This window comes from Cyprinodon tularosa, unplaced genomic scaffold (genome assembly GCF_016077235.1).
Source record: "Cyprinodon tularosa strain WSP-4 unplaced genomic scaffold, ASM1607723v1 ctg5, whole genome shotgun sequence".
NCBI lineage: Eukaryota > Metazoa > Chordata > Actinopteri > Cyprinodontiformes > Cyprinodontidae > Cyprinodon > Cyprinodon tularosa.
Window position 1 is genome coordinate 4,223,318 of NW_024039229.1, and position 27,306 is coordinate 4,250,623.

At 39.7% G+C, this 27,306-nt stretch overlaps 1 protein-coding gene across 1 annotated transcript in view; it reads right to left on the reverse strand.

Moving 5' to 3' along the window:
- The window catches only part of macf1a (microtubule actin crosslinking factor 1a), a 191,739-nt gene that overhangs the window by 22,160 nt on the left and 142,273 nt on the right, over positions 1 to 27,306 (reverse strand). Inside the window, exons 68-95 of the mRNA XM_038302834.1 lie at positions 26,516 to 26,722; positions 23,480 to 23,707; positions 23,184 to 23,402; positions 22,908 to 23,111; positions 21,855 to 21,863; positions 16,367 to 16,592; positions 16,058 to 16,284; positions 15,844 to 15,966; positions 14,947 to 15,048; positions 14,735 to 14,836; positions 14,459 to 14,632; positions 14,211 to 14,366; positions 13,933 to 14,130; positions 13,714 to 13,842; positions 13,297 to 13,479; positions 13,056 to 13,211; positions 10,476 to 10,682; positions 10,167 to 10,286; positions 9,901 to 10,070; positions 9,665 to 9,824; positions 9,377 to 9,571; positions 6,672 to 6,944; positions 6,381 to 6,569; positions 6,182 to 6,293; positions 5,942 to 6,096; positions 3,933 to 4,095; positions 3,676 to 3,830; positions 3,518 to 3,592 (exon numbers count right to left, since the gene is read on the reverse strand). Coding sequence (XP_038158762.1) covers positions 3,518 to 3,592; positions 3,676 to 3,830; positions 3,933 to 4,095; positions 5,942 to 6,096; positions 6,182 to 6,293; positions 6,381 to 6,569; positions 6,672 to 6,944; positions 9,377 to 9,571; positions 9,665 to 9,824; positions 9,901 to 10,070; positions 10,167 to 10,286; positions 10,476 to 10,682; positions 13,056 to 13,211; positions 13,297 to 13,479; positions 13,714 to 13,842; positions 13,933 to 14,130; positions 14,211 to 14,366; positions 14,459 to 14,632; positions 14,735 to 14,836; positions 14,947 to 15,048; positions 15,844 to 15,966; positions 16,058 to 16,284; positions 16,367 to 16,592; positions 21,855 to 21,863; positions 22,908 to 23,111; positions 23,184 to 23,402; positions 23,480 to 23,707; positions 26,516 to 26,722 — 4,617 coding nt within the window. The remainder of the gene's footprint in view (positions 1 to 3,517; positions 3,593 to 3,675; positions 3,831 to 3,932; positions 4,096 to 5,941; positions 6,097 to 6,181; positions 6,294 to 6,380; positions 6,570 to 6,671; positions 6,945 to 9,376; positions 9,572 to 9,664; positions 9,825 to 9,900; positions 10,071 to 10,166; positions 10,287 to 10,475; positions 10,683 to 13,055; positions 13,212 to 13,296; positions 13,480 to 13,713; positions 13,843 to 13,932; positions 14,131 to 14,210; positions 14,367 to 14,458; positions 14,633 to 14,734; positions 14,837 to 14,946; positions 15,049 to 15,843; positions 15,967 to 16,057; positions 16,285 to 16,366; positions 16,593 to 21,854; positions 21,864 to 22,907; positions 23,112 to 23,183; positions 23,403 to 23,479; positions 23,708 to 26,515; positions 26,723 to 27,306) is intronic.

A 27,306-nucleotide genomic window follows, 5' to 3' on the forward strand; every position in this document is an offset into this window, starting at 1 on the left:
ACACTGCAAAAATGATCTAAAAATTAGTAAAAAAAGTCTAAAATTAAGTGTATTTACCCTTTATGGCAAATTCACTCGGACTGGAAAGACTAACATATCGCCACGGGTATACAGCAAGACTTTGAGAACCTCTGGGAGCCATATATGAGGATCATAGAGACTGAAGGCGGAGCTTATTAAAAGGATGTCTTGAATACAGCTTTTATTTCCATATTGTCTTGTTATTTTTTCTGTATCATAATGTAAAGGGTTTTGTATATTTTAGAACAAATGCAGGTTTGAATGATGAGTGCGTGAGTGAATGCTCGTGTGCAGAGGTTCAAGTCTGCAATGTTAAGTTAGTTTGTAAGTTTATTGTACATTAAAAGAGAAAAATTCAATAAAATATATTGGGAAAAAAGGGTATTTACCCTTAATTTGAGTAGGTAAATAAGATGATCTGCCAATGGAATGAGTATTTTAACTCTTAAAATAAGATAACTAGATATTATGCACTTGAAATAAGACAATGCAATGTTTTTTTCTTCTTACAGAGCTTAAATACAAGAAGCATAAATAAATTTACTTTTTGATACAAATTTTGAAACATGCCTTTAAAAATAGTAAAAAGTTTCATCAGATTTTCTCCTTTTGAGATTTCCCTATTTGAGACACTTTGCCAATGGAACAAGACAATTTAAATTTAAAATAAGAAAAAAAAACTATTGCATTGTCTCATTTCAAGTGAATATTATCTAATTATCTTATTTTAAGACTAAAAAATACTCATTCCATTGGCAAATTATCTTAATTACAACAGGGTATATAAACGCCCAACAATAAAAGAAATCGTCACTTTTAGGCTCCAATTCTTTATTCTTTCAAAGAAAAATGTTCCTGAGCCCAGATTTTTTTTTTCTTTTTACAGAGCTTAAATATTAGAAGCATAAATAAATGTACTTTTAGATACAAATTTTGAAACGTGCCTTTAAAAATTGTCAAAAGTTTCATCAGTTTTTCTCCTTTTTAGATTTCCTTCATCCTTGGATGGTGTCTGTGCTGCCGGATGTAAACGTAGCGCTATAACACTGCAAAAATTATCTAAAAATGAGTAAAAAAAGTCTAAAATTAAGTGTATATACCCTTAATTTGAGTAGGTAAATAGGATGATCTGTCAATTGAATGTGTATTTTAACTCTTAAAATAAGATAACTAGATATTATGCACTTGAAATAAGACAATGCAATATTTTTTTCTTATTTTAAATGTAAACAGTCTTGTTCCATTAACAAAGTGTCTCACTTACCTCTTTAATTCAAGAAAAAATGCACTTAATTTATGAAAAAATTACGTATTGAGATTTACCCTACATTTTTTGCAGTGTATATCATTACAACAGGGTATATAAACGCCCAACAATAAAAAGGCTCCAATTCTTTATTCTTTCAAAGAAAATTGTTCCTGAGCCCAGATTATTTTTTTTAAATACAAGAAGCACAAATAAATGTACTTTTTGATACAAATTTTCAAACGTGCCTTTAAAAATTGTAAAAAGTTTGATCAGATTTTCTCCTTTTTAGATTTCCTTCATCCTAGGATGGTGTCTGTGCTGCCGGATGTGAACGCAGCGCTATAATACTGCAAAAATTATCTAAAAATAAGTAAAAATGTCTTAAATTAAGTCTATTTACCCTTGATTTGAATAGGTAAATTTGATAATCTGCCAATGGAATGAGTATTTTTACCCTTAAAATAAGATTATTAGATAATATGCACTTGAAATAAGACAATGCAATTGTGTTTTCTTGTTTTAAATCTAAATTGTCTTATTCCATTGGCAAACTATCTCTTTAATCTCCTCAATTTAAGAAGAAATGCACTTATTTTAAGAAAAAATGACTTATCTAGATTTGGATTTTTTCCAGTGAACAGAAAGAGGAGGCAGCGTTCTCCTCTTTGAGCAAACCTGCTGTCTTTAAAAGTTAATTTGAAATAAAATGGGTTTGGATTAAAGCTCAGGTGATGACAGAAAGTCCTGGAGAGCTGAGATGTTACTGAAACGTGGAAACAGGTGAGATGAATGCCTATAAAAACAACATGATGCCACAATGTGGGAAACAATCACATAAAAATGCAGTGAAGTTATAAGGGGGAGGTTAAGTAAAGCCTGAGGTGCAGACGCAGCCTGAACTGAGTTTAATCTTTGCTTTCAATCTAAACTGAGCCAAACTGTTTTTACAAGTTACTGCAGGAGAACTGGTCCTTTTTATAAAGCTTTAGCTCAGAGAAGACAAAGAGTGTCTTTCTTTTGAGCTAAACTAAGTTTGATGTAAGCTGTGCAGCTGCCATCAACACCTTTGTTTATAGATGTTAGAGATCTGCCTGTTTTTCAGTGTAGTCCTGTTTCTCTGACTGTGACTAACTGGATGTGCTCTCTTCATCCTCTGACATGGGAGCTGGCTCGGAGCTCGTCTGCCTGGCTGTGTGTTTCCTGGACGGGGCCGCCTATTACAGCTGCTTTCTGTATCCCTATTTCAATCTCCTTGAACCCCAGTGGGCCTCAGCAGATGGCCGCTCTCACTGAGCCTGGTTCTGCTGGAGGTTTCTTCCTGCTAAAAGGGAGTTTTTTCTCTCCACTGTCGCTACAAGCATGCTTAGTGTGAGGGATTGCCTACGAGTCAATGCAATCAACTGGTTTTCCTTAGATAGAAAACTTTCGATCAATCTGACTGGATGATCTGGTTGAATTGGCGCTATATGAATAAACCGAACTGAATTAAAGTCAGATTATAACCTGCAAACTTGGAGGTTTTGGGGAGTTTTACTGGGATTTACACCATGAATCACATGTACAATGCTAAAAATACAGGTTCTACACTAAAGACACAGCTGCATGTTTTTGAAAAGTACATCTCCATCACCTTTAAACATCTACCGGTAAATATTTATTACAATTCTTGCTCACAAAATTTCTCAACTTTACTGAAATTAGAAGGAGGGCCTTTGAATCATGGGATATCTCATGTTTGCTCTGTTCTCTGCCTTTCTTCCAGCATGATGGTGCCACCACCACGTTTCACCATGGAAACAAACGCTTTCAAACGTTCTCTAACAATCCTATGATGTCTTCACATCTATAGTGTCATATAATAGTCTGTTTAATGATGCTGTTTTTTATAAAAAACTAAAATGTATGTCAGATTTTTTATATTTTCAACCAAGTTTCTTTTCTCTTCCATGTTTTTTTACTCAAATTTTTTTAGTTATAATCTGACAAAATGATAAAAGTTAATTTAATCTTAACACCTGTGTAATAATTCAAACTTTATTTAATTTAGTTTGATTATTTAACACCAACTTAGACACCTAAAATAGGAAAAATGACCCTCTAAGAAATTTTCCTGGATTGTTAAACTTGTTAGAGTGAACCAGTTTCTGAGTTTTCCTGTAAATACAGTTTGACCCGCGTTATTAAACATTTCTAACTTTATTTTTAAAGAAATCCATGAAGATGTGGGGAACAGAACCAGAGACTCACCCTGTATTTGTTTTCTCCGATCTGCTCCACCTGGAACCTCTTGGCGCACTTACACTGGGCCACCTGCCGGGTGACCTGCAGCGACGCAAACAAACCGGGTTTCTGTCTCTGCTTCTCTGAGCTCATCCTGGGATTTTATCATCGTGTCTCTGCCGTACCTCGTCCTCTATCTTATCGGCGTCGGTGGTCGGCCTGTAGGCGTCCTTGTTGGGGTGAAGCGCCGCCACGAACTCGTAGTAGTCGATGTAACCGTCTCCGTCTCGGTCAAAGATGTCCGCCACGGCCGACATCTCCAGCTTACTGGTTGGGAATTCTGATCAGGGTGGAAAAAAAAACTAATATTTATACCATTTTCTGCTGTTTATGTTATAGTTGGAAAGGGAGGCTCTGTTTAGATGGGAAGCAGAGAACGTACTGGAGGCCAAGATGCCGTCGATGAACTCCTGCCTCGTGATCTTTCCATCCTGGTCTTTATCGATGCGTCTGAAGAAATCCATGACGCGCGACTTCTTGTGGTTCATCCAGCGCATGTACTTCTTCCTCCACACGTCAAAGTCAAAGTTTGCAAATTCTCTGAGCTGCAAATAGATGAAACATTTTAATTGCATGAAAAAAAAAAAATTAACTCTTTTAGGGGAAGACAGATCAATTAGCAAATTTTTTTTTCAAATCAAGCTCTGATCGACTGCTTCTCCAAATCATTTCTGATTCAGGGAATTATTCTATTTTAACCAATCTTTCCCACTGGAACAAATCCAGCAGCATCTAGATAAGTGATTTTTTTCTTAAAATAAGTGCATTTTTTCTTGGATTGAGGAGATAAAAAAGACATCTTGCCAATGGAACAAGACAATTTACACTTAGAATAAGAAAACATAATTGCATTGTCTTATTTCAAGTGCAAATTATCTAATTATCTTATTTTAAGAGTAAAAATACTTATTCAATTGGCAAACATTTTAATCTAGATTTTAATCAGCTGAAGCTCAAAGATCAACAAACCAAAATTTATGTGGAGCTGCAAAACGGTTCTGGAGAAAAAAAGGCATCTCAACATTTATAAATATTTAATTTATAGAGTTTGATTTGTTGATACAGCGCTTAAACAGGAATGAGTAACTCTAATTTAATGCTTTTTAATGCTCTTTTAATGCTATTAGAAATTATTTTAATGCATTTTCCAATCTCTAGCTTTTTCTCCGCCCCGAGCATCTTTTCCGAACACGGCTTTACGTTCAACCGGAAGCAGTTCCGCGCAAATATATCGCAATATAATGTATCTGATGAAATTGTTTTTATAAACATTTTTTTTAATAAAGAATTTTAATTGCCACGATAATTTAATGAATTTTAATGCCAATTAAGGCCTTAAATTGAAAAATAAAAATTTTATGAATTTTAAGACCCGCGGAAACCCTGTGATAAATGTGGGAAATTAACACTTTTTAATTTAAGTGTTTAATTAATTTGTTGTAGTAACACACTGGAAAAATGATCTAGAAAAAGTAAAAACTTCTTTAATTAAGTGTGTTTACCCTTGATTTGAATAGGTAAATGAGATAGTTTGCCAATGAATGAGTATTTTTACTCTTAAAATAAGATAATTCGATGATATGCACTTGAAGTAAGACAATGCAATAGCATTTTTTCTAATTCTGAATCTAAATTGCCTTTTTCCATTGGCAAAATCCCTCCTTTACCTCCTCAATTCAACAACAAATGCGCTTATTTTAAGAAAAAATGACTGATCTAGATTTTGCTTTTTTCCAGTGCAGTTTCATTCTGTTTGAATTTAAGACAGAAAATCAGCAAAAATGTTTTGTTTTTGGTTAAAGTTGGAGCCACAGTGGAGAGGCTAACGACTTGCTATACTAAAAAATACCTGATAGAGATGCGCATAATCTGGAAAAAAGTTAAAATCTACTTCATCTCCATTTGCATTCACATTGATTCCAACAAGATTCTTTTTTATGTGCTATAAGTCAGATGCTGTAGTTTAAGACAAGGAAAAAAATCTAAATTTTCTAACAGAAATTTTGAGTTATATTAGAAATTAATCCTCTCTCCAATCATTATTCTGTCTTCTAGTTCCTCTAGTGGAAACTGTAGCATTAGCCTTTCACTCCTCCGTATTATAAAGGCTTTTTAATCGTTTGTACCAAAAACTCAGAGGTTCTGTCATCCATTTATTAAAAGTTACTTCTAGAGTTTTCTGTCCCGCAGTATTCAGCATTTATTATCCGAATTAAAGCATTTTTTCCTCTAATCAGGAAAAGGTTCTATTTTCTTCTCCTTTGGTGAGTGATGATCTCAACTTTAGGCCACATGCATACAAAAAATTTAATCTTTTGAGTGATTTTCTAAAAGATTGTTCTGCTGGTTCATAGTTAAAGGAAAGAAGTTTTTTGCTTCGTAAAGGATCACCTCCTCCTGCCGGTCCAGAGCGTCATTGAGTTTACGCTGGCGGTCCAGAGCCAGCAGCCACACCTGCTGCCAGCGCGCGCAGAGCTGGTTGAGGCGCGGGTTTCCCCCTGAAACCTGCATGCTCGGCTGCTGCTGGTGCTGCTGCTGGTGTTTACCTGGAGAGAAGCAGAGGCTTTAATGTGAAGCGTGAACCTACAGCTGTGGCGAAACAGCATTGGAGGCTGAGTAACGGTGACGTACGAGCTCCTCTCCTCTCAGCCAGGCTGCTGGGAGGCTCCGCTGGTTTCCTTTTGTAGCTTTTTGTCACTTTGTCCACATCTGGCTGCTTCCTGGTCATCTCCTCCATGAAGGTCTGGAAAACAGGAACATCAGCAGTGATTTAACCAAATCCAGGAGAAGACTGAACGTTGGGAACATAAACGAGTCCCCGCCAGCCCACCTGGTGCTCTGTGATGAGTGTTTTCAGCTGTGGGATGTCCTGAGGCAGCGGCTCCGTGTCCCTCTGGACCAGCGTGGTCTCGGCCAACTGTAACCATGACAACAGCTCCTCCAGCAGGTTGGCGTTGTTGAGCACCTCTGTCAGAGCCGTCTCCAGCCGCTGCTCGTGCTGTTTGGCCCACGTCAGCACCTGTGCAGCACAGATAGAACTAATCGGTTCTGGATCTTTGGTTTCATAAAACCCAAACGTCCATCTGAACTCATTAAACCAGGATAAGCATCCGAGCCTTACTTCCTCAAAGCGTGCCCTGATGATGGTGATCCAGTGTTTGATGGTGGTGATAGAGTCGGGGTGGCATACAGTCAGGATGCCCTCCCCCATGCCAGCAGCCTTGTTAACGTCAGACCTCTTCTCCTCCACCGTGCCCATGAAGTCCCGGTGCGTGTGCAGCAGCGCTTGCAGCGTCTCGGCCTCTTCGGGGAGGACGCCGCGGAAACGGAGCGTCTGCTCTGCCTCTGACAGCCACTCCAGCAGCATCTGGACGGCTGTGCGAAACTCCTCCGCCTGATGTGGGAGGGAAAAAGTTAGTGATGTTTTTAAAACTCTCTGAAAGCTGTACAAAACGAAATTTTGGCCATTTCTTAATATGTGTACTTGTGCGTTCTCATGCGCTCGTTTACTCGGAAAACGTCATCAGCCTCAGCGCAGGTACTGTTCCAATTCACAAGAACAAGAAGACAGAGAACGGACAAAGTCCCCGGATGTTGTTCTCACCTCGCCCTCTTTACCCAGCATGCATCAGAGCAGACTTGTCCGTGAACAGATACACATCCGGGTGTCCATAAATAATGTAATTATGGTGCTAAAATTACTTATTTCTATCCTTAACTCACTAAAGAATGCTAATATACAGCTTTAAAAAAAATATTTTATGACTTTTGTGAGACAATTTTGAAACTTTTTACATTTTCTTTGTTAAACTGCTTCTATGATTTCATCATCAGACATGCTCAGAGCAGTCCGGCAAAATATGATTGAACTATGTTTATCTGCATATTTGGTTCTTTCATTAGATTACGCACTATATACAATAATATTAACAAAACTTAAAAAGACTAGATTTATGTTTAACCCTATAATGCCAAATGTATCATATTTGATACATACGGTTTCTGAAATGTTTTGCGTCTGACACCTTTTGCATAATTTAATGGTAAAAACTTTGCTCAAAATCCTATTGTACACAATCAGATATACCTGATAACAGCCAGTAGAAGACTACACAAAAAATAATCTTGACTTATCGCATAGTAATAAATCATTAATATCAAAAATGTATTTCTGTTTTTTCTTTTTACATATTTTGTTTAAAGGCCAAATAAGGACTTCAAACCAAAAAAAAGTAATTTTCTGTTTTGTTTTATTCTTGGATCGGGCTTTAAAGGGTTAAGCTTAAAGCCGAAAAAGTTAGCTTCCGGAAGTAGCATAGGATGCCATTTCCGGCGCAGATCGGGCACAGAGGGATAAAACAGAGAGGATTTTAAGGTATTTATTTTCTCAGGAAATACATTAATAATGTTTAACATATTATATTTTAGTATGCTTACTATTTTTGGGGAGGGAAAAAACGTCTTTTAGGTCTTTTTAACAAAATAAAATCAAGGGCGGCCTGGATGTATATCTAGAGCAGCTTCCCGGTTAGCGCTCACAGAGCTCAGAGTATTAAGTTGAAAGCTCTCTTTTCTGTTGCCGTCGTTCTACAAAAGTATGATTTAAGATCATTTATGGCGAGAATATTATACTTTTAAGCGTCACTATATGACCAATTTACAGATTTACTGCATATTTTTTTTTAAAGTTCCAATGTTGACCGCGGCAACCGGCGGACCTCTGAGGCTACTGGTAGCCAGGGCTAACATTAGCCCGTCTGCAGCGGCGGTCTCTCAGCATAGCCGTGTGTGAAGTACCGCTGACTCTAATGCCGATGTTTTTGTTTTATTTGGCAAAATGTTAATCTTATTTGTGTTTATCTGACTGTTTTATTATTCCCCGACTAAATAAAAAAAGTAAGAATTTATTATTTTCTAGATCAGGGGTCACCAACGCGGTGCCCGCAGGGTCCTCAAGGACCACATGGGGTGCCCTCTTCGTCTTCTGAAAACAGAAGAATTCACTCAGTGGGGTAAGTTTAATTTTTTTTTATTCTGTTGCTCTTCTTTTTAATCATTTATGTATTATTTCATCATGTTAACTATTTCATCATATTTCAGTGGTTTCAAATGACAATAAAATAAATAAAATAATAAAACAAGAATAAAAATGAGTTTTTATGGATGAGATTTACTGTAGGTGAACACTGATCCCTCCAGTTCATAGGTCAGTATTGGTAGCCATTCCTATGACTCGGTAGCCATGAAGTAGCCCTCAGCCTTAAAAAGGTTGGTGACCCCTGATATAGAGGCTATTAATAACAGGAAGTGAAATGCAGCTCCAGACGAGCCGCAGTGTGGTGACGTCATCGATATACTTTTGTTCTAGTTGACCCATATTTATGTTGCGTGCTCCTGTTCTCCCCAAGTCCACACTTGCCTGCGTTCTTCTCAAGAACATACGTGGCGAGGACATGAGTCTGCATTCGCGTTTTTGCGAATTGAGAAACTGTCTACACTCTTTGTAGACGAACAAAGGAGGGAAATCCAATGCACTAATTTCAGTCTGATGCCTTAAAATAAACAATACAACCAAAGCCTTCAAAAAACCGCTAGTTGATGGAGATCAGCACTATTTTAAAATCTGTATCAATACAGTTTGTTAGGGAACATCACCCTACATACACTACCCACTCAGTAAAACATGGTGGTGGCGCCAGCATGCCGTGGGGGAGGATTTTCCTCTCAGTTTACAAATGCTTTCCTCATCCCTTTCGTTGTAGCTCAGAATTATTTACGTCTCTGTGTTTTGGCGTTTAGGGGAGTGGGTGGGTCTCATCCTCTGACCTGTTTGAGCGCCTGCTGGAGGCGGGTCTGCTTGGTGACGGACAGGGCACACACTGTATCCCAGCGGTTGCTGAGCTCCTGAAGCTGAACCTTAACCCACGCCGTGTCGTCGCGCCCGGTTTCCATCAGGTCCCGAGCTGACCGCTTCAGAGCCTGAACGCTGCCGGTCCTCTTGCCCAATTCTTTCTGGAAAGCCTGAAAAGTCAAAGCACATTTGAGTTTAACAGAGCCGTTCTGAAACTGGGAGAGGAAGACGTAGATGTTTAACTCTTCCGCATTGGAACCTGCCTTGTGTGCATCCATGAGGTTGGAAACCAAGTCCATGTCGCCGTGAACGGGTTGGTCTTCAGCCAGCTGGGGCTCCACGCGGTACAGCCAGTCCACTAGAGCCTGTAGAGCTTCGGCAAACTGACCTGAGAACAGCAGGGCCTCCTCCAGCTTGTGCTGCCTGGATATAAGAGAAAATATGTTATTTGATTTTTCAGTTAAATGAAAAGCAGCTGCAGCAGCCATCATCTCTGTACCTTTCTACGCTCTTGCCACAGACGGTGTCCCATTTGTCCCGGACCTCCCCCACCAGGTGGTCCAGTTTCTGCTGATCTGCAGGCAGCTGAGCTTTGTCCCTCATGGCCTTCCCAGACCTCACCGTCGTGTCGTAGACGGGCTGCTTGGACCCCAACGCTTTCTGGAACTCCTGTTTGAGAGAGAAAACAGATTTCGGGTGAGGAGACGTCACCTGGGGAAACTAGAGCCGCTGGATCGGTCTAGAGCTGGTTCTTCTCTGTGGTACCTTGTGTTTGGTGAGCTGAACTTTGATCTTGTCCGGTTCGTTGGAGATCTCCACCTCAGAATCGAGTCTTTTCTCGGCTTCCTCCAGCCAGTCTGTCAGCTTCCTCCAGGCCTCATGAAACTAAGAGCAACATTAAGGTTTATTTCTAACTTTCAGACACAAAAGGCCTAATTTATGTTCTTAAACAGAAGTCATCAGAACTAAACCAAACATTTCAAGATCCAAAATATATACTTTTTTACCTTAAATAAAAAAAAAACAATGCCTGCAGTATCTTATTCTTCTTTTTTTAATAGATGCGTAAAATACCTGCTTGGCTCGTTTCCGGGCCTCATCGAGATGCCGGCCCCGGTCCAGGGACCGCTGCACCAGCTTGTCCCAGCGGGCCTGGACACTGAGCAGCAGATTCTTGATCAGAACCACATCCTGCTTCAGGCTGGCGAAGCGGAGCTGAGAACCAGCCTTCTCCAGAGCCAGGACCTGCTCTCTGTGGGTGTTCACCTCGTTCACAAACACCTGCAGGGACACAGAACAATCAAATAAAGTCAGAGTCTGAAGCCAAGGACAGAATTTATACATCGTAACAACATAAAATTAAAATTTACATTAAAATTGAGGAAGGTTTCCTTACAACTGTATTATTTTATTACTATAATCCTTACATTATCCCTTTTTATTTTGCTAAATTGATTGTCTCTGTTCTAATTTTATATATATTTTTGATTTTATTTTGTTAGGTTTATTCTTTATACATCATGTGCATTGTTACTTTGTTAGCCAGATTAGAGTAGAAGGCCTTCCTTCACATTGTGGATGTCACTGTGTGTACAGAGGTCATCTAAATAGGACAGCCTTCTTGTTTTTTAAAGATACACAGGATATGAGCACATCTTGGAGCCGGTCTGATAAAGGGAAGCAATCTGTAATTCTTGGGCATAGAGGCAAGAAGCTTAAAGTTCAGGGCATGGATGGCGTGTCAGTTTCTGATACGGACAGCTAAGCATCCACCTGATCCAACACATAGACTCATGAGGTATAAGAAGGAGAAGATGACCTTCTTCGGGGGTCAATCTTTGCCGGATGTTCGCTGACGTTTTTTGAGCCCACAGCTGTGCAAGCTCCAAGCATTTTCTCTGTCCTGTAACGACCTGATCTGGAATAAACTCTGTTACTTTTTTAGTCCTGTTTTTATAGTCCTTTTTATATGGTTTTACCCAGTTTGAGTTAAGAGCAGTAAACAACTTGCTCCCAGGAAAAGAAGCGGTAGGGAAGTCCCGAGGCGCAACTGCCTTCAGGGAGACATAACTTCCTCATTTAACAATTTCAACAATTTTGCTTCTGCTCACGGTTAGCAATAACACCAAATGCTAACAATGCTAACCTAGAAGCGCCTTCCTTTGCTCTCACTGAGCAGAACCAACCTACAAGCCCTTAAGTTTTAGATGACCATTGATTCAAAGTCATGATGCTGGAAAAAAAACTGACTGGTGCTAATAATGCAAGGTGGTTGTTCCAAAAAAGTTAAAAAACAATCCACTGGACTTTGTAGCCAAGTTTGAAGGCGTTTCGCTTCCCATCCAGGAAGCTTTTTCAATTCAAAATGCCAGAAATAGCGTCAAGTTCAAGGCTTTATAGAGTGGACCAACAAAGCCTTTAGAAAACATGCAAACTGAACCGGACGGAGGGGTTCACCCCTTAAGAATGGGGGTTTTCTGGCTTATCTTGTTAGCCTGCAATGCCCAATACCTGTCTAATACCCCATTTACACTACCCTTTAAAAACTGTGCTGAGACCGGTCCGAGCTCAGTAACTGAGATAACTTATCATGTGTAAATGGAAAGCAAACTGAACTGAACCGAGCTAGACACAACCGAACCGCGCTAACTGCAGACCAGTTCCAGAGGTGGGCTCGGCTCGGTTTTTCCCTGGCTCGGTTCTCTGATAACAAGAACGCATGAGCAGAACGCGTCATCTCCGTCTGGCTGCACATCGCGATCCACACTCCATTCCAGTAGTTGGTGGTAATGCCCCTCCAGAAGTTGCTTGCCAACCAACACAAAACAGAAGAACAACTATAAACAATAATAATCAAAATCTTCTCCACGCAACATTTTAAATAATGGTTGCCGTCTTCGCTTGAACCTCCGCAAACACTGAAGTACAGCAATAATAATCAAGCAGGACTTTCTGAATGTGACGGGCGCCGCCATTTTGATTTGCTTGATTCCCTCCGTCTTCGTCTTCTTCTTCTTGTGTTTAATGGCGGTTGGCAAACAACTTTTGGTGCATTACCGCCACCAACTGCTTAATTTCCTCCTTCAATACTGGCAGTAATACCGCAGATCGTCACTAGGAGGCGAGGAGTCGAGGAACCGAAATAGCGGGATGTGTAAACGGTCGTCAGAACCGAGCTCGGCCTGGTTAACTGATCAGAGCTCGGACCGGTCTCGGCATGGATCGGTTTTTCAAGGGTAGAGTAAATGGAGTCTATGTCTCTGAAAGGGGTGTCGGCTGCTAGATGGCTTTTTTAGCTCACAATAAAATCAATGAAGTAAAAAAACAAAAACTTGGAGGATTTTTTTTTTCTTTTTTCTTTTACTTTAAGCAAATAGAGACTAAGGAAAAAATATCTCACTTCCTGTTTAATAACAAAACTATTTTATACCACAAAACAAGATTAAATCCAAGGCAACCAGACATTCACTCCTTTTTCTGACTCAGACTTTGTCTATTCTGTCGGCTCACACTTTGTAGTTATGGAGTTTATTAATATAACTGTAATCTATAGTTTCTACTACATATTTTTCTTTTTTAATTTCCCTCCCTTTCCTCCCTCTGACATAATGATGATGAGACGTCTGTCAGCATGAACAGACACCCAGAGCTCACCTTGTGCTCATCAATCTGGAAAAGGACGGTGTCCAGTATGAGGCTGGGGGGCTGCGCCATGTTCAGGGTCTGTTCAGCTTGCGTCAGCCAGTTGATGGTGTCCTGCAGGGATGTCTGGAAACCCGTTGCCAAGGAAACAGCTTCCTCCAGCTTCGCCTGGATAGTTGTTTTGTTTTTTTAACATAAAAAACCATCCAACCAGAAATATGAAAGGCTTCACGGGCGAAATCCCCAGACTTACTCTGCGGTCTTCCATCTTGGTGTTGAGGCCGGCCCACTTGTTTTGCAGCATGGCCAGGTTCTGCTGGGTCTGGGTGGTTCCAGGTCCCGCTTCCTCTCCTCCGCGGGCCAGCAGCATGGACTCCCCCTGGTCCAGCAGGCGGTGGTACTGCTCTGCTCGCTGATTCAGCTGAGCCTGGAGCTCCTGCGGAACAATAAAGCTTATTAAAGTTTGATTTGGACCGCATGCTAAGACCATCTGGACGAGCTGAGCTTCTGTTTTACATGAACATTTCAGTTTTGCAGCACTGCTACAACAATCTGATATCATCTAAGGTTCTAAAAAGGAGCTAAAAGGTGCATCTGGAAGCTTAAAGGACGACTCTCAGTGTGTTTTGGGATTATTTCTCCTCCTGGATGTAATCTGACTCCTCCTCACCATGTGCTGCTGTAGCTGCTCCCTGGCGGTCTCTGGGAGGCCTCCTGTTGGTTTGGCTGCAGACAGCTGGCTGTCCGTCCTCCTCAGCCACTGCAGGAACTCCTCCAGCTCACCATGGAAACCTTCAGCCTACAGACAGACAGGTGGGAGAGGAGACGCTCTGAACTGAGCCACGTTTATCTGACTCCGACGTGTTTTAACTGGAACTGCTGCGCCTACCTGCTGCAGGGCGGCCTCCAGGAGCTTCTGTCGCTCCTTGGTTTTCAACAGCAGACTCTCCCAGCTCCCGTTGAGCTGATCCAGCTGATCCCGCAGGTGGCTTGCCTCGTCGCCCGGGGAGGACTCCAGCAGCTCGGCGGCGGCGCTGTTCACGGTCTCCACCGTGGCGTGATGGGACAGCACGTCATTACGCAAAACCTGGGGGAGGAGAAGGAGATTTCATTGGAGTAAAAAATGAAACACGGCGGTTAAGGAGTCGGCGCAGGGTCCGGACGCACGTGGTGTTTAGCCAGCTCGATTTCGATGGCCTTCGGGTCGGAGCTGACGGGTCGCTGCGTGTCCAGAGTGGTGTGAGTGTGGTTCAGCCAGGCCTGCAGCTCAGACAGAGCTTGCTGGAACTGACCCAGAGCCAGCAGGGCGCCCTCCAGCTTGTGCTGCGGAGAAAGAAGAGATTAAAGCGTTCAAACATCCCAAATGCCTTCATCACTCAGAGAGAAAAAAACAGCTTCATTTTCATCTCCATCACCTGTCTTTGGGTGATTTTCTCGCCCAGGTTTTCCCAGAGGTGGCGCAGTTCAGTCAGCGGCTCCTGGATCATGTCCCGATCAGTCTGATCTGACACTTTCCTCAGCAGCAGCTCCCCCTGGTGGCAGAGCTTCTCCATGTCAATCTGCTGCTGGTAAACGTCCACCTTGTACTGCTGCTCAGAGTCAGAGGGACGAGGAGGAAGATGATTAATTTTTAAAAACAAACCCAAAGTTATACAAAACGTCTGAAAGAATGATCGTAAAGAAAAACAAACCTTTAGCTCCTCTATCTGCTGCTTGACTGTTCCCAGATCAGTTCCTACAGTCGACATGTCGCACAGCTTGATCACAGCGTTGTCTAGGTAGTCAAACATCGACTGGAAACAACACACAGAAATCTGAACACTACAGAATCACAGCGAAAACCCTGGAGTATTTCCCATGAGCTCAATCTATGAGGAAAAGGCAGGGAGTCACAGGAACGAACCTGCAGGGCATCCTGGTACTGAACAGAGGCGGTCATGGCCTCCTCCAGCCGCTCCATCCTCTCCCTCCATGTTCGGTTCAGACCCTCCCAGGCGCCGTTCATCTGAGAGCGAGACACAGAGACGATGTCAAAGAGCTCACTGAGGAACATCCGTCTGTCTTTTCCCTGCAAATCCCTAACATTCCTCCTTTTCTTTCTTTCTTTACAATAGTCGTAAATGTAACAGTCGATCATGCAAACATCTCTCCTCTCTGCAGAGATCACTGACAGAAAAAGAAACTGAAATAAAATAATCTGTAGAGGAGATAAACGGATAAACCAGTCGACTGGATGATATTTTAGAGTTTTTTTCTTGTACCGTATCGGCCAACATGAGAATGCGTCAGTGGCGTGCATGCATTGCTGCTCCCTTCATTTGCATTAAATTGTTCATTGTTTGTTTGATTGATAATCGATGTTTCTTTTATATTTGAACTAAATCCTGTTTAATTAACGACCCCTTTTTTATCCTTCTCTCTTTCTCAACCTTTCTTGTTCTAATTACCCAACATTTGTTACCCAACAAATTGATTCAAAGTTTTCTATCTAAGGAAAACCAGCTGATTGCATCGACTCATTGACTCTTCAGCAATCCCTCACACTAAGCATGCTTGTAGCGACAGTGGAGAGGAAAAACTCCCTTTTAACAGGAAGAAACCTCCAGCAGAACCAGAACCAAAAACTCATTTTTGGTAGTTTGAGAGGAAAAGACAAAAATGTCTGTAAATGTGTCTCTTCTGATTGGTCAGGATGACGTGGATAATATTATCTGTCAAAGGAGGGATTAGCATCACTGTGAGAACCTGAATATTCTTCTCATCACTGAACTTTCAGCCTGTTTCAGTTCGAGCACCTCACCTCATCTATAGTCTTCTTCACTTCAAGTTTCTCAGTTTCTCCACAGGCGAAGATGAGGTCAGCTCCAAGCGTCCGGACAAACTCCAGCTCCTCCCTCAGGCCGTCCGTCTCTGCCTTGATGGCCTGGCGAACACATTGCATGGAGGAATTTAGCTTTGAGACAGAAAACGAGGCTCTACAAGCGGGATATTCCCGTCAGGATCTTGTTCCGGACCTCAGCTGCTTCGATCTGCTGTTTGATGAGCGACGGGTCCACCCCTGGGTCCTCCAGCTCTCTCACGATATCCTGGGAGTCTCTGAGCGTGCTCAGTAGAGCCACCACATCGGCCCAGAACTTCCCGGCTAGGTCCAGGACGTCGTTCAGCTTGGTCTCTCTTTCCTCGGCTCGCTGGCGGATCTCATCCCATAGAGAACGAAGGCGCAGGAGGCGGGAGCGCACGGCTGCGTTAGACAGGATGGATGAATGTCAAAGGTCAGGTCCTCAATCGAAACATTAACAGGTAACTCCAGGGCAGCCTCTCACCCTCAGCAGCCGGATCGTCGTGGGCCGCTCTGCCGATAAGCTGCTCCCCACGCGAGCAGAGGGCGGAGAAGCTCGGCAGCAGCTTGTCCAGCTCCAGCACCTGAGCCCGGTGCTCCGCCAGCTGCTCCCGGATCTTCTCCACCTCGGCGGCGACCGGAGGGGGCATGCGGAGCCGCTGCACCGCCCCCTCCAGAGTCTCCAGCAGGGGGTCCATCTTGTCGTGGAACTGAAGAGGAGGAGAAACGAAGAGGAAGGTCATGAGGAGAAGGAAGAGCGCTGGAGTCTGAGTAACATGTTGAAAGTGAGTAAGTAGTGAGATATTATTGGGATGGTCGACAGCATGGGGATCGTTACAGTTTGCTAAAAACTGATCTAACATTTTAACGATTTAAAAAAAAGGTTGACCCTCCTCCTAACTCTCTTATTTAATCTGTTAGGTTTGTAACGTGTCGGGAGAACATGTCTGGTGTGACGCTCTTTGTTTTTATTGTTTCAGGCTGAACCTGCTGACAGGTCAGGGAGGCTGAATGGGGGAATAAATTAATAACTCGACTGCACCAGACTTTCTGTTTTCTACGGAAGAGGATTAGTGGCACTGAAAAAAAAAAAAAAAAGTTAACTGATTTTTAAATGTTATTTCAGTTTAGTATAGGAAAAAAGTCAGAATCCTGACTTTAATCTCAAAATTCTGACTTTAATCTAAGAATTCTGACTTTAATCTCAGAATTCTGACTTTAATCTCAAAATTTTGACTTTAATCTAAGAATTCTGACTTTAATCTCAGAATCCTGACTTTAATCTCAGAATTCTGACTTTAATCTCAAAATTCTGACGTTTTTCTCAGAATTCTGACTTTAATCTCAGAATTCTGACTTTAATCTCAAAATTCTGACGTTTTTCTCAGAATTCTGACTTTAATCTCAGAATTCTGACTTTAATCTCAAAATTCTGACGTTTTTCTCAGAATTCTGACTTTAATCTCAAAATTCTGACTTTAATCTAAGAATTCTGACTTTTTTTATTGTCAGAATTCAGTCAGAATTCTGAGAAAAAAGTCAGAATTCTGACTTTTTTCCCATACTAAACTGAAATAACATTTAAAAATCAGTTAACTTTTTTTTTTTTTTCAGTGCCACTAATCCTCTTCCGTAGTTTTCTTAGGCACCGGAGTGTCTGTTTGTTCAGGTTTGCACTGTTGAGCCTCTAAACATCTGATTTCTTTGAAAGGAAACTTTGGTAAATCAGGTTATTTTCATTGGATATCGCCTAAATATTTTATCCAGCTAATTAAACTCTAAGACCCCAAAGCTGCTGATAACCTTCAGCAGTGGTTCTATGTCTGTTTGGGTCAGCATTGCTTTGATCCAATGAAAGTTGCAGATATTTGTTTCTGCTCAGCTACCAGACCTTTGATTCATTGTCTCCTTTCTATCTCCTCTTTCTTTCATCTTTTCTCTTTTTTTCTTCTTCTTCTGTTCTATTTACATTGCAGTGTCCATAAAATCTGTAAAACTCCCTGCATAATTATAATAAAGCAATTTATATGCATGAAACAAGTGGAGCAATATGGCTATAGCCGTACTGCTCCACTTGTGAAAGTAAAATCTGTTGGACTCTTTTTTGCATCAAGACAATTATTCTTATTGCCACATTGCCAGACAGGACACTGTTAAAAAAAAAAAAAAAAAGACCTTTGATTCAAGACTTTGACTAGACCGTTGCAACATCCCGGTTCTTCTTCTTTCAGCTCCTCTATTTCTGCTGCTGAGTTTAGGATCATTGTCCGGTATTTTCTCTTTTCTGTTGAACTTGGTGTTGAACTTTAACCTCTAACCTGCTAACTGCTGCCTGTAGATTCTAGGATGTAGATCTTAACGACAGACCTCAGCTAGTTCTGAATGGACCTCCAAACCGCCACAGACTGATGCGCAGAAACTATTTTCTCTTCAGCACAGCAAAGCAATAAAAATCTCTGTGCTGTAATTAGCATCACCTCGCTGCTACGTTCCCTGCTAAATATGAACGAAGCAGCAAATCTGCACAGATTTTTTTAATCATAAATGATGCTTCTGATGCCCTTGCAAGGTGTCAAACAAAAGCAAATGTCCTTTAGCCTTTAACTGTTTGGCAACCTGGGAGAATCAATCCAACTCGGACTGAGGACCTCTTTGGAACTGGTTTTCTCCAGTTTGGAAATATTTAGATATCCACATGGAGCTCCATCCTTAACAACACATTACGAATTATTAATTGATGATGTGTTAGTTTATCATACTTTAATATTAGCTGCCTGTTGCGGTCAGACGTTTTCCACAATAGTTAAGACAGATCCTGTCCAGATATACAGTTATAATCTTCATTCTGTACGTGGCGAATATTTGGGAATAGAAGCAGAGTGGCGTCCTTCAGCTAGAACAAAGTGTAATATTTTGATAAGGCTGGAGCCATGGATGTCCCCTCATCTGAAAACGTGTGTGACGTAATGATGCGGCAGACTGGAGATGTATAAAATGCCTCTTTAACTGTTAATCGGGGCCACTTCCTGAGAGGTGAGCAGCTGCCTTCTGTAAACTCTAAGCAACTTCTCTGATCTGAGTAAGATTACAATTTCTATCAGAATCTGTTGTCATGTCTCCTGGTTATTTAATATTATTTAATACATATAAGTTATGAAGTGTTACTTGAAGAGTTTATCCCGAGTGACTTATTTGGGAAAAAGAACCAGAGAGAGAGAAAGCTTCAAGTTTTTAGACATAGAGAGCCTGTCTTTAACACAAATAAGTAACTTTTGCACATATTTCTTGAATTTAAGTCCTTTAAAATGTATTCAGTAAGTGGATTTTTAACCATCTATATGCAGCTAAAAACACCAGAACGTTCTCAGCCAAACACTTCAGGTTGGGAGTCGCCGTTTCTTTAAATAAAATATCTCAATACGTCACTTTAAACATGTCAGCCAGGTCTCATAATGTGAGAAACTAAGAGTTCATCGACAAACAGGAGGAAAAATGAACTACAGACTTTAAGGGAAAGATTTAACACAAAAGATATCATTAGGTCCTGACATCTTTTATGAATTTAATTAACCTACATCACTACAAATAAAACTAATCTTACCACAGAGGAGAAAACTTCTGCAACAACATTTAAATGTAGAAATCTAAGAATATTGTTAAGAAAGTTCAGTTTTTCTCATTAATTTCAGAAAGTGAAACTCATTACATAGATCCAGAATTTTCGAAGCCTTTTTTCTTGTAATTGTGATAATTATGACTTTCAGAGAAGGAAACCTCAAATATCAGTGTCCCAGAAACGGGTGGGTACTATCTAGTTACAGTTAGTCTAGTAACTTTTTAACCCTTTATAGGGCAAGTTACCATTTTTGATCACTTGCATCCCTTTACAAATGAAGTCCCCCCCCCGTCCCTCAGTGAGGTCTAGAAGAACTACATCTATATCCAGCCATTCAGCAAAGATCCTGCTACATGGCTGTACATCTGATTTTGGCATTTGACCAATAAGATGAGCCCCTGATTGATATATTACCTACTGGAAATTAAGTTGAAAAAAAGAGTTAAGTCAAGAAAAAAAGGTAAAAAGCTCATTGAAAAGTTAAAAAGTAAAGTTAAAAAGTTAATAAGCCTCGTTAACAATTATATTTAGGTTTATAATCTAAAAAAATGTCAGTGCCAGTATCAACATTAATGCCTCTAAGGTTATGTTGGACCAAAAAAAAAAGTGTTTCTTTCTCTCTCAGTGCTTTTCATTAATTTCTTATAAAAACACATTTGTTGTTTTCCTTAATATATTCGGCCAAGTTGGCGTTTCTTTTTATTACACTGACATTCTTTTTTTTCCATCAAAATATCCAGATTATTTGAATGTTACAAAGGTAATAAGGTCTTGTCCTGGATTCCAATAAAACTATTGGCTTGAAATATTGATTTTCAAAGTATTTCACTAAGTGCCCTATAAAGGGTTAACAGACACTTTCGGCAGAATAGCATCCTTTTTACTTTAACTCAAGCAATGTTATGATGAAGTATCTCCTACTTCAGTCATTTTTACTCACTGCGAGTCACTTTAACTGGAACAAAGAATAATTTTAACGTAAAATGAACCGGATACAGACTGTGAACGATTCACTAGAATTAAGTTTTCTTTTTTTGGTTCTTTACTGTATTTATTTTCACTGGATGTAGTTCATATCATAGCTACATAAAATTCTTCAAAAAACAGTTTTATGTGAAAAAATGAAAATTTTAAGAAATTCTTCTAACAAAATGTATAATCAAACAATTAATTTATCAGTATTCATTATTTTTAGTTTCTAAAACAAAATTAATTCACAAATAAGTTATACTATATTATTGTTTGTCTGTTTACCTCATTTTAAATTGTTACACAATTAGTTGGTATCTGGGGACCAAATGGCTACTTTTTACTTTTACTTAAGTAAGAAAAAATGTTAAAGTTGTTCTAGTTTTACTGAAGTACACATTTTATTGGTTCTCTAATCAACTTATCGACACCACACTACAAAAACGATCTAGAAATAAGTTGACTGTTCATAAATACAGGTCAGTATTTACAATTTTACTCCTAAAATAAAATAATTAGATAAGCTACACTAGAAATAAGACAATGCAATTGTTTTTTCTTATTTTAAATGCTAATTGTCTTATTCCATTGGCAAAGTTTCTCACTTACCTCCTCAATTGAAGAAAAATGTAACTTATTTTAAGAAAAATAATGTTATCTAACACCTGATTGGTCACCCTGCACATTAAGGCGAAGCAAATCGATTACAGAGACTCGATTCGCGTTAACCCCGCCCCCTAACTTTGATGGGTGAGTTTGACAGATTCTTTTAATGGTTTCGATGCACCATGAAATAATTATATATATATTTTTTAATAAAATGAAGACGTATTTTATTAAATTAATGACACATTTATATATTTAATTCCTTATTTATTTAATGAATTACACATTTAATTAATTGTTTATCGCTCTATTTATTTATTTAATTGTGGAACTTTATATTAGTGACATGGTTTTAATTAATGAATGACACATTTATTTATTTAATTAATTCCACATTTAATTAATTATTTGATGCTGTATTTATTTATTTAATTTTTGCACTTTTTATCCTCCATAGTAGGTAGGTATGTATTTATATGAATATATATAGCAACATAATTATAAATATTGTAAATCGAAGAAATACAAGAATTAAAGGGGTAGGAGCACATAAGTTTTACTTCTTCCTACTCCTTTTTGCACATGTAATAGAGGTAAATTAATTTAGGAAAGAAGGGTACCTTGTTTGTTGTTTTTCTCTCCAATGTTTTTAAACATTGTTTTATTGTTTTTTTTCTTGCATGTTTGAAATAAAGAATAAAAAAAAAAATGACAAGAAATACATTTTTAAAATATAAAAATCAGTTAGGTGAACATCTTGAGTGCAGGTTGGATGTCTTACCTCTAGCAGCTGGGTGATTGCAGTGACCATGGAGAAAAATGGAGGTGAGGAGCAACAACACACACAGCAACATCCCACAATGAAGGAGGGGGTGGAGGTGGGAGGAGTTTGACAAGCAAGGTTAGGTGAAAAGGATGAAGGTGGGGAGGAGGAAGGAGACAAGGTGGTGGGTGGAGGATGGAGGAAAAGATATGGGTGGGAGGAGGAGACGGAACGAGACGTGGAGTGGTTTATAGGAGGGGTGGAGAAACAACACGGTGAGTTCAGTCAGTCATGCTTTCAGTTACAGAACAAAATAACAGCAGAAACGACGCTGATCCAGCGTCTCATGAGATGAGATTAGGATGTAGTTACAATATCAGGCACAGTGCGAAAAAAACCCTGAAAAACTCAACAGTTTGCTTCATTCAGACTAAATGTTGACATCATTACGGTCTCTGTTAGCCCAGTTAACTTTAACATGATGCAGGGGATCAGTTATACGGCTGGTTACAGACGTAAACAGATGGACACGGGTCTGCCAGGACCTGCCCATCAACAAAAAACATTAAAAAATTAAACAACGAATCAAGCTGGAAATATTCAACATATTTTTGGACATTTTTCTTTTTTATTTAGACCTGGAAAAACTAGGCTGTTTGGGATCGTCCGTTTTAAAAACATCTGTTTCTATGAGCAACTGTCCTGTTTGCATTTCTGATTAGAGTAAAACAAACAAAGAGGAAAAGGTTTGTAAAGTATCGGTGTTGTTGTTTACAGGACCTCGGTTTTGGATTCCAAACCCTGCTTATAAACACAGTGGAGTAAAAGTAATTGAGCTGGAAACAAGTTTTGTTAGCCATAAATCTTTGTTAGTTTCGAGCGAGCGAAAAACATCTTAAAACGTTCAAACACGGCCAGAAACTTCATGCTGTTTAGTAACGATGTTGACGCCTTAATCTGTGATTAAGATAAAAACACTGCAGATGTTTAGATTCTTTGGTTTATTGTACTACATAAACATGTCTGTCTGCAGCTGAAGGACGGACAGATCAGTGATGCTGCGGGCCATACCTGTGCAGACTGAGACACCGCCTCATCCAGAGCTCCTGCACGACCTTTCACCTCCTCTTTGATGGCCAGGTAGCGTCGTTCTGCTTGGGTGTAGCGCTGCCTCACTGTCTCCCCCTCCTGGAGGCTGAGCTCCGCCAGCTGCGGTCCGATCTTCAGCAGCTTGTCGATGTGGGGCTTGTGCTCGGCGATGGACTCCCTGAGCAGCTGCATGCAAACATTAAAATCATTTAACAGAGCACAGTTTTAACCCCTGAGGCAGAGAGTGGGATGTCTCACCCTCATCTGGTCCTGCTGCAGCCGGAGAGCGTCTGTGTCGATAGCTGGAGGCGGGAGCTGGGCGATGAGGGCTTCGGTCTCACCCAGCCACGGCTCCAGCTCCTCATAGGTCTCCCAGAACCGAGCCACCAGGACCTGAGCCTGCTCCAGAGCCGAGAACCGCTCGCTGTGGCTCTGACTCACCGCATCGTAGCGTGTGCTCAGAGAATCCGTTTTCACCTGAGGGAGGAGACATCATTAAGTCCCTCGCTCCTGCAGACCGTTTTTGACACTACGAGGAAATGTTTGTGACGTGCCATCAGAGCGTCCTTCTGAGCGTTGCTGCAGGCTTCCAGCACTTCGTCTCTGACTCTGAGGAGCTGATCAACGGTGTCTTTGTGTCGAATGATGTCGATGTTGAAGGCTCTCTGCACCTGAAGCTGAGCCACCGTCACGTCAGGCTCCAGACTCAGGGGGCCCAGAGACGCCAGCTTACGCTTGGTCTCGCCGACCCAGGCCAGCTCTGCGTCCACCGCCTCCTCGTACTGTAGCAAGGAGTTCATAGTGAGCAAAACTCGTTTCAATAAAATTTAACACTATAATGCCAAATGGATCATATTTGATACATACGGTTTCTGAAATGTTTTGCGTCTGACACCTTTTGCATAATTTAATGGTAAAAACTTGCTCAAAATCCTATTGTACACAATCAGATATACCTGATAACAGCCAGTAGAAGACTACACAAAAAATTATCTTGACTTATCGCATAGTAATAAATTATTAATATCAAAAATGTATTTCTGTTTTTTCTTTACATATTTTGTTAAAAGGCCAAATAAGGAGTTCAAACCAAAAAAAACAAAATTTCTGTTTTGTTTTATTCTTGGATCAGGCTTTAAAGGGTTAAAGATCAGAAAACAATTAATAAAATTAACATTTAAAGAAAATACATTTTGAAAAAATTCTCAATCAAAAACAAAAAATAAGGTATAAATAATAAAATAAGGTGTTCTAAATATTTTTTATATTTTATTTTCAAATTATTTTTGTTTTTCCGAATTTTCTTTTTCGATTTTTTATTTATTTTTTGGGTGGAGACGGCTGTTTCTCAATTCTCAAGAACGCGAGAAGGCTTTTATTTCTTTTTTTTCTTTTTATTACATCTATTGTTGTATTGGTAAGAGTATTTTTTGTTCTTAGACCCTAATTTTTTAATATATGTATGCTTTATACTCGGGTTTGTGATTTTTGTATGTGTAACATGGAAGAAAAAAAATCATTCCACCAAAATTCCTTCATCTTATATTTTTATTAATGTATTCAATTTCGGTTTTACCTTGGAATTATTACTGTAAGGAACAATAATCTGTATAATAGTTTTAGGGAAAGTTTAGTTTTACTTTTGCGGGTAGAACCTGTGACATCACTTCCTCCTTCCCCGCACTGTTCATTACTGCAATGGAGGAAGGTGGCAGTTTTGTTTCACTCTTTTTAGAATAAACACGCCATTTATTGGCTGACTTGGAGTGATTGAACATTGCATTATTACACAACGCAGAGGCCGGTTACATATGTTTCACTTTGAAAACTTAAACATATATTTAAAACAAAAAAAAAAAAGCAAAAAAAAGAACGAGAGTACGGGCTCGTGTTCTCGCCAAGTATGTTCTTGAAAAGACCACAGAAAAAAAGTGGACTCTGGGAGAACGGGAGCACGCAGCATAAATATGGGTCAACTGGAACAGAAGCGTACTGATGACATCACCACATGTTCAAGCCTCCCATCAAAAAACTGACTGGTGACCTTCAATATTTTTATCTGTCATCAGTCCTGAGGTTTTAAATAAATGTATGGAAGTCAATCTGTCGCTGGGATTTGAATTAAAAATGCCACTGAAATTTAAATGTTGTATGTTTGTACTTACTGTTTCAGTGTTAAAATATATTCAGAACACATTTTTGACCTAAAAAAAAATTCATTGTCATTATTTCAACAAAGTTGAAATTTCATTTGTTATTTTCTCTTCAAGCTAAAAATTCACATTACTATTTCAAAGCGATTACATTTTCAATACTTATTTTTCAGGTCACAGATATTAGCAATGGATTGTGGCGTCCAACAACCAGCCAATCCCGTTACGTTTTCTTAGTCACGTGATGTGACGTTTGCGGGGCTCATACTGAAGGAAAACCAGCATCACGGAGCCGGTCATGCAAGCTAACGCTAACTCAACTACAGAAAAATGAAAGTAATAAACTCACCGTTGAGTTAGCGTTAGCTTGCATGACCGGCTCCGTCATGCTGGTTTTCCTTCAGTATGAGCCCCGCAAACGTCACGTCACGTGACTAAGAAAACGTAACGGGATTGGCTGGGTGTTGGACGCCACAATCCATTGCTAATGTCTGTGACCTGAAGTAACCCTTCCCTTTTTACACTGAATTTAGACGCCGAATTTAAGACAGTGAAATAGAGCCAGTTGAATCTCAGGAGGCTGAAAATATTGAGTTTGAATTTTGAAAGGTTGAATTTTTTAATATGCAGATTTTTTTTAAACTGAAAAATAAGTATTGAAAATGTAATCACTTTGAAATAGTAATGTGAATTTTTAGCTTGAAGAGAAAATAAATAAAATTTCAACTTTGTAGAAATAATGACAATTAAATTTTTTTTAGGTCAAAAATGTGTTCTGAATATATTTTACACTGAAACAGTAAGTACAAACATACAACATTTAAGTTTCAGTAACATTTTTACTTCCATATAAATGTCCTTTTTGCAGATTGCAAAAGATTGCAGAGAGTGTGTTTCACGTTTTTATGGATTGTGTACGACTGACTGGTTTTTAAAATTTTGTAATGAACGTTTTTAGCCTTTTTAGTGTGGTTTTTACCTATTCCGTTTTTATCAACGGTGTACATTACAGCCGAGCCACTGCTCTCAAATCCAGAATTTAAAATTATTTAATCCCTGAAGCCAAAATGGCTATCTACCTGACTCGAAGAGACAAACTGCAGGAAGAACCTGAGCTCGATGCGGTGGCTCTGTGGAAGTGTAACATCAAAGCCAGGTTGAGGCTGGAGTTTTGCTTCCACAGACCCACTGGGGATTTGAAGGGTTTTCTACAACTGTGTGGTTTTAATAGTGTGTTGTGCACCATTTCTGACTCTGGAGAGCTAAAATATAACAAGCTGCTATTATAATTATGTACTGATGACCTGAATTTTTTAACTGTTCATGTTTCAATCATTGTTAAATAGATGTTTTGTTAAAAAAAAAATAAAAATTCTCTCCATTAATTTGGCAATGACAACACTTATTCTTAAGACTGTTGGACGCTTCTTGCATTACCTGCTGTGACCTCTGGATGGCAGCTTGTACCAGCTGCACACGCTGAGTGATGGTCTCATCAGCATGTCGATAACGTTGGTTGGCGTCGGCGACAAGCCGGTCCAGGCCTTCGCGTGCTCGCCACGGCACCAGATCCAGCAGAGCGCTGCCCACCTCGTTTACCGTGTCCAGAACCAGCCGCTTCTCAGCCGACACTTTCTTCAGCTCCTGCAGCAGAGAACCAGAACGTGGTGAAAAACAGGCCAACATGAAGCTCGTTAAAAAAGAAAAAAGCATTTTAAATGTCAAATCCTGAAAAAAAAATCATCTCAGATGGACAAAACCTGGAGACAGGAAACAAATTATATAACAGAAATCCTTTCAACAGCTTTGAAAATGTTACTGAGTTCCAAGAATAAAGAGCATTTCTATGGAAACTCAGCTGTGGGTGGGTTGATGCTGGAAACACTGAAAAAACATCATTACAGAAGGAAAGCATTAACAAAATAAAAGTCTGTAGTTAATAACGGATTAAAGCAGGTCTTAAGGACTTTTAAAGTTATGATTACACTGTGTTTAACTGACCTTTTGAAATGTTTTGCGTCTGACACCTTTTGCATAATTTAATGGTAAAAACTTTGCTCAAAATCCTATTGTACACAATCAGATATACCTGATAACAGCCAGTAGAAGACTACACAAAAAATAATCTTGACTTATCGCATAGTAATAAATCATTAATATCAAAAATTTATTTCAGTTTTTTCTTTTTACATATTTTGTTAAAAGGCCAAATAAGGACTTCAAACCAA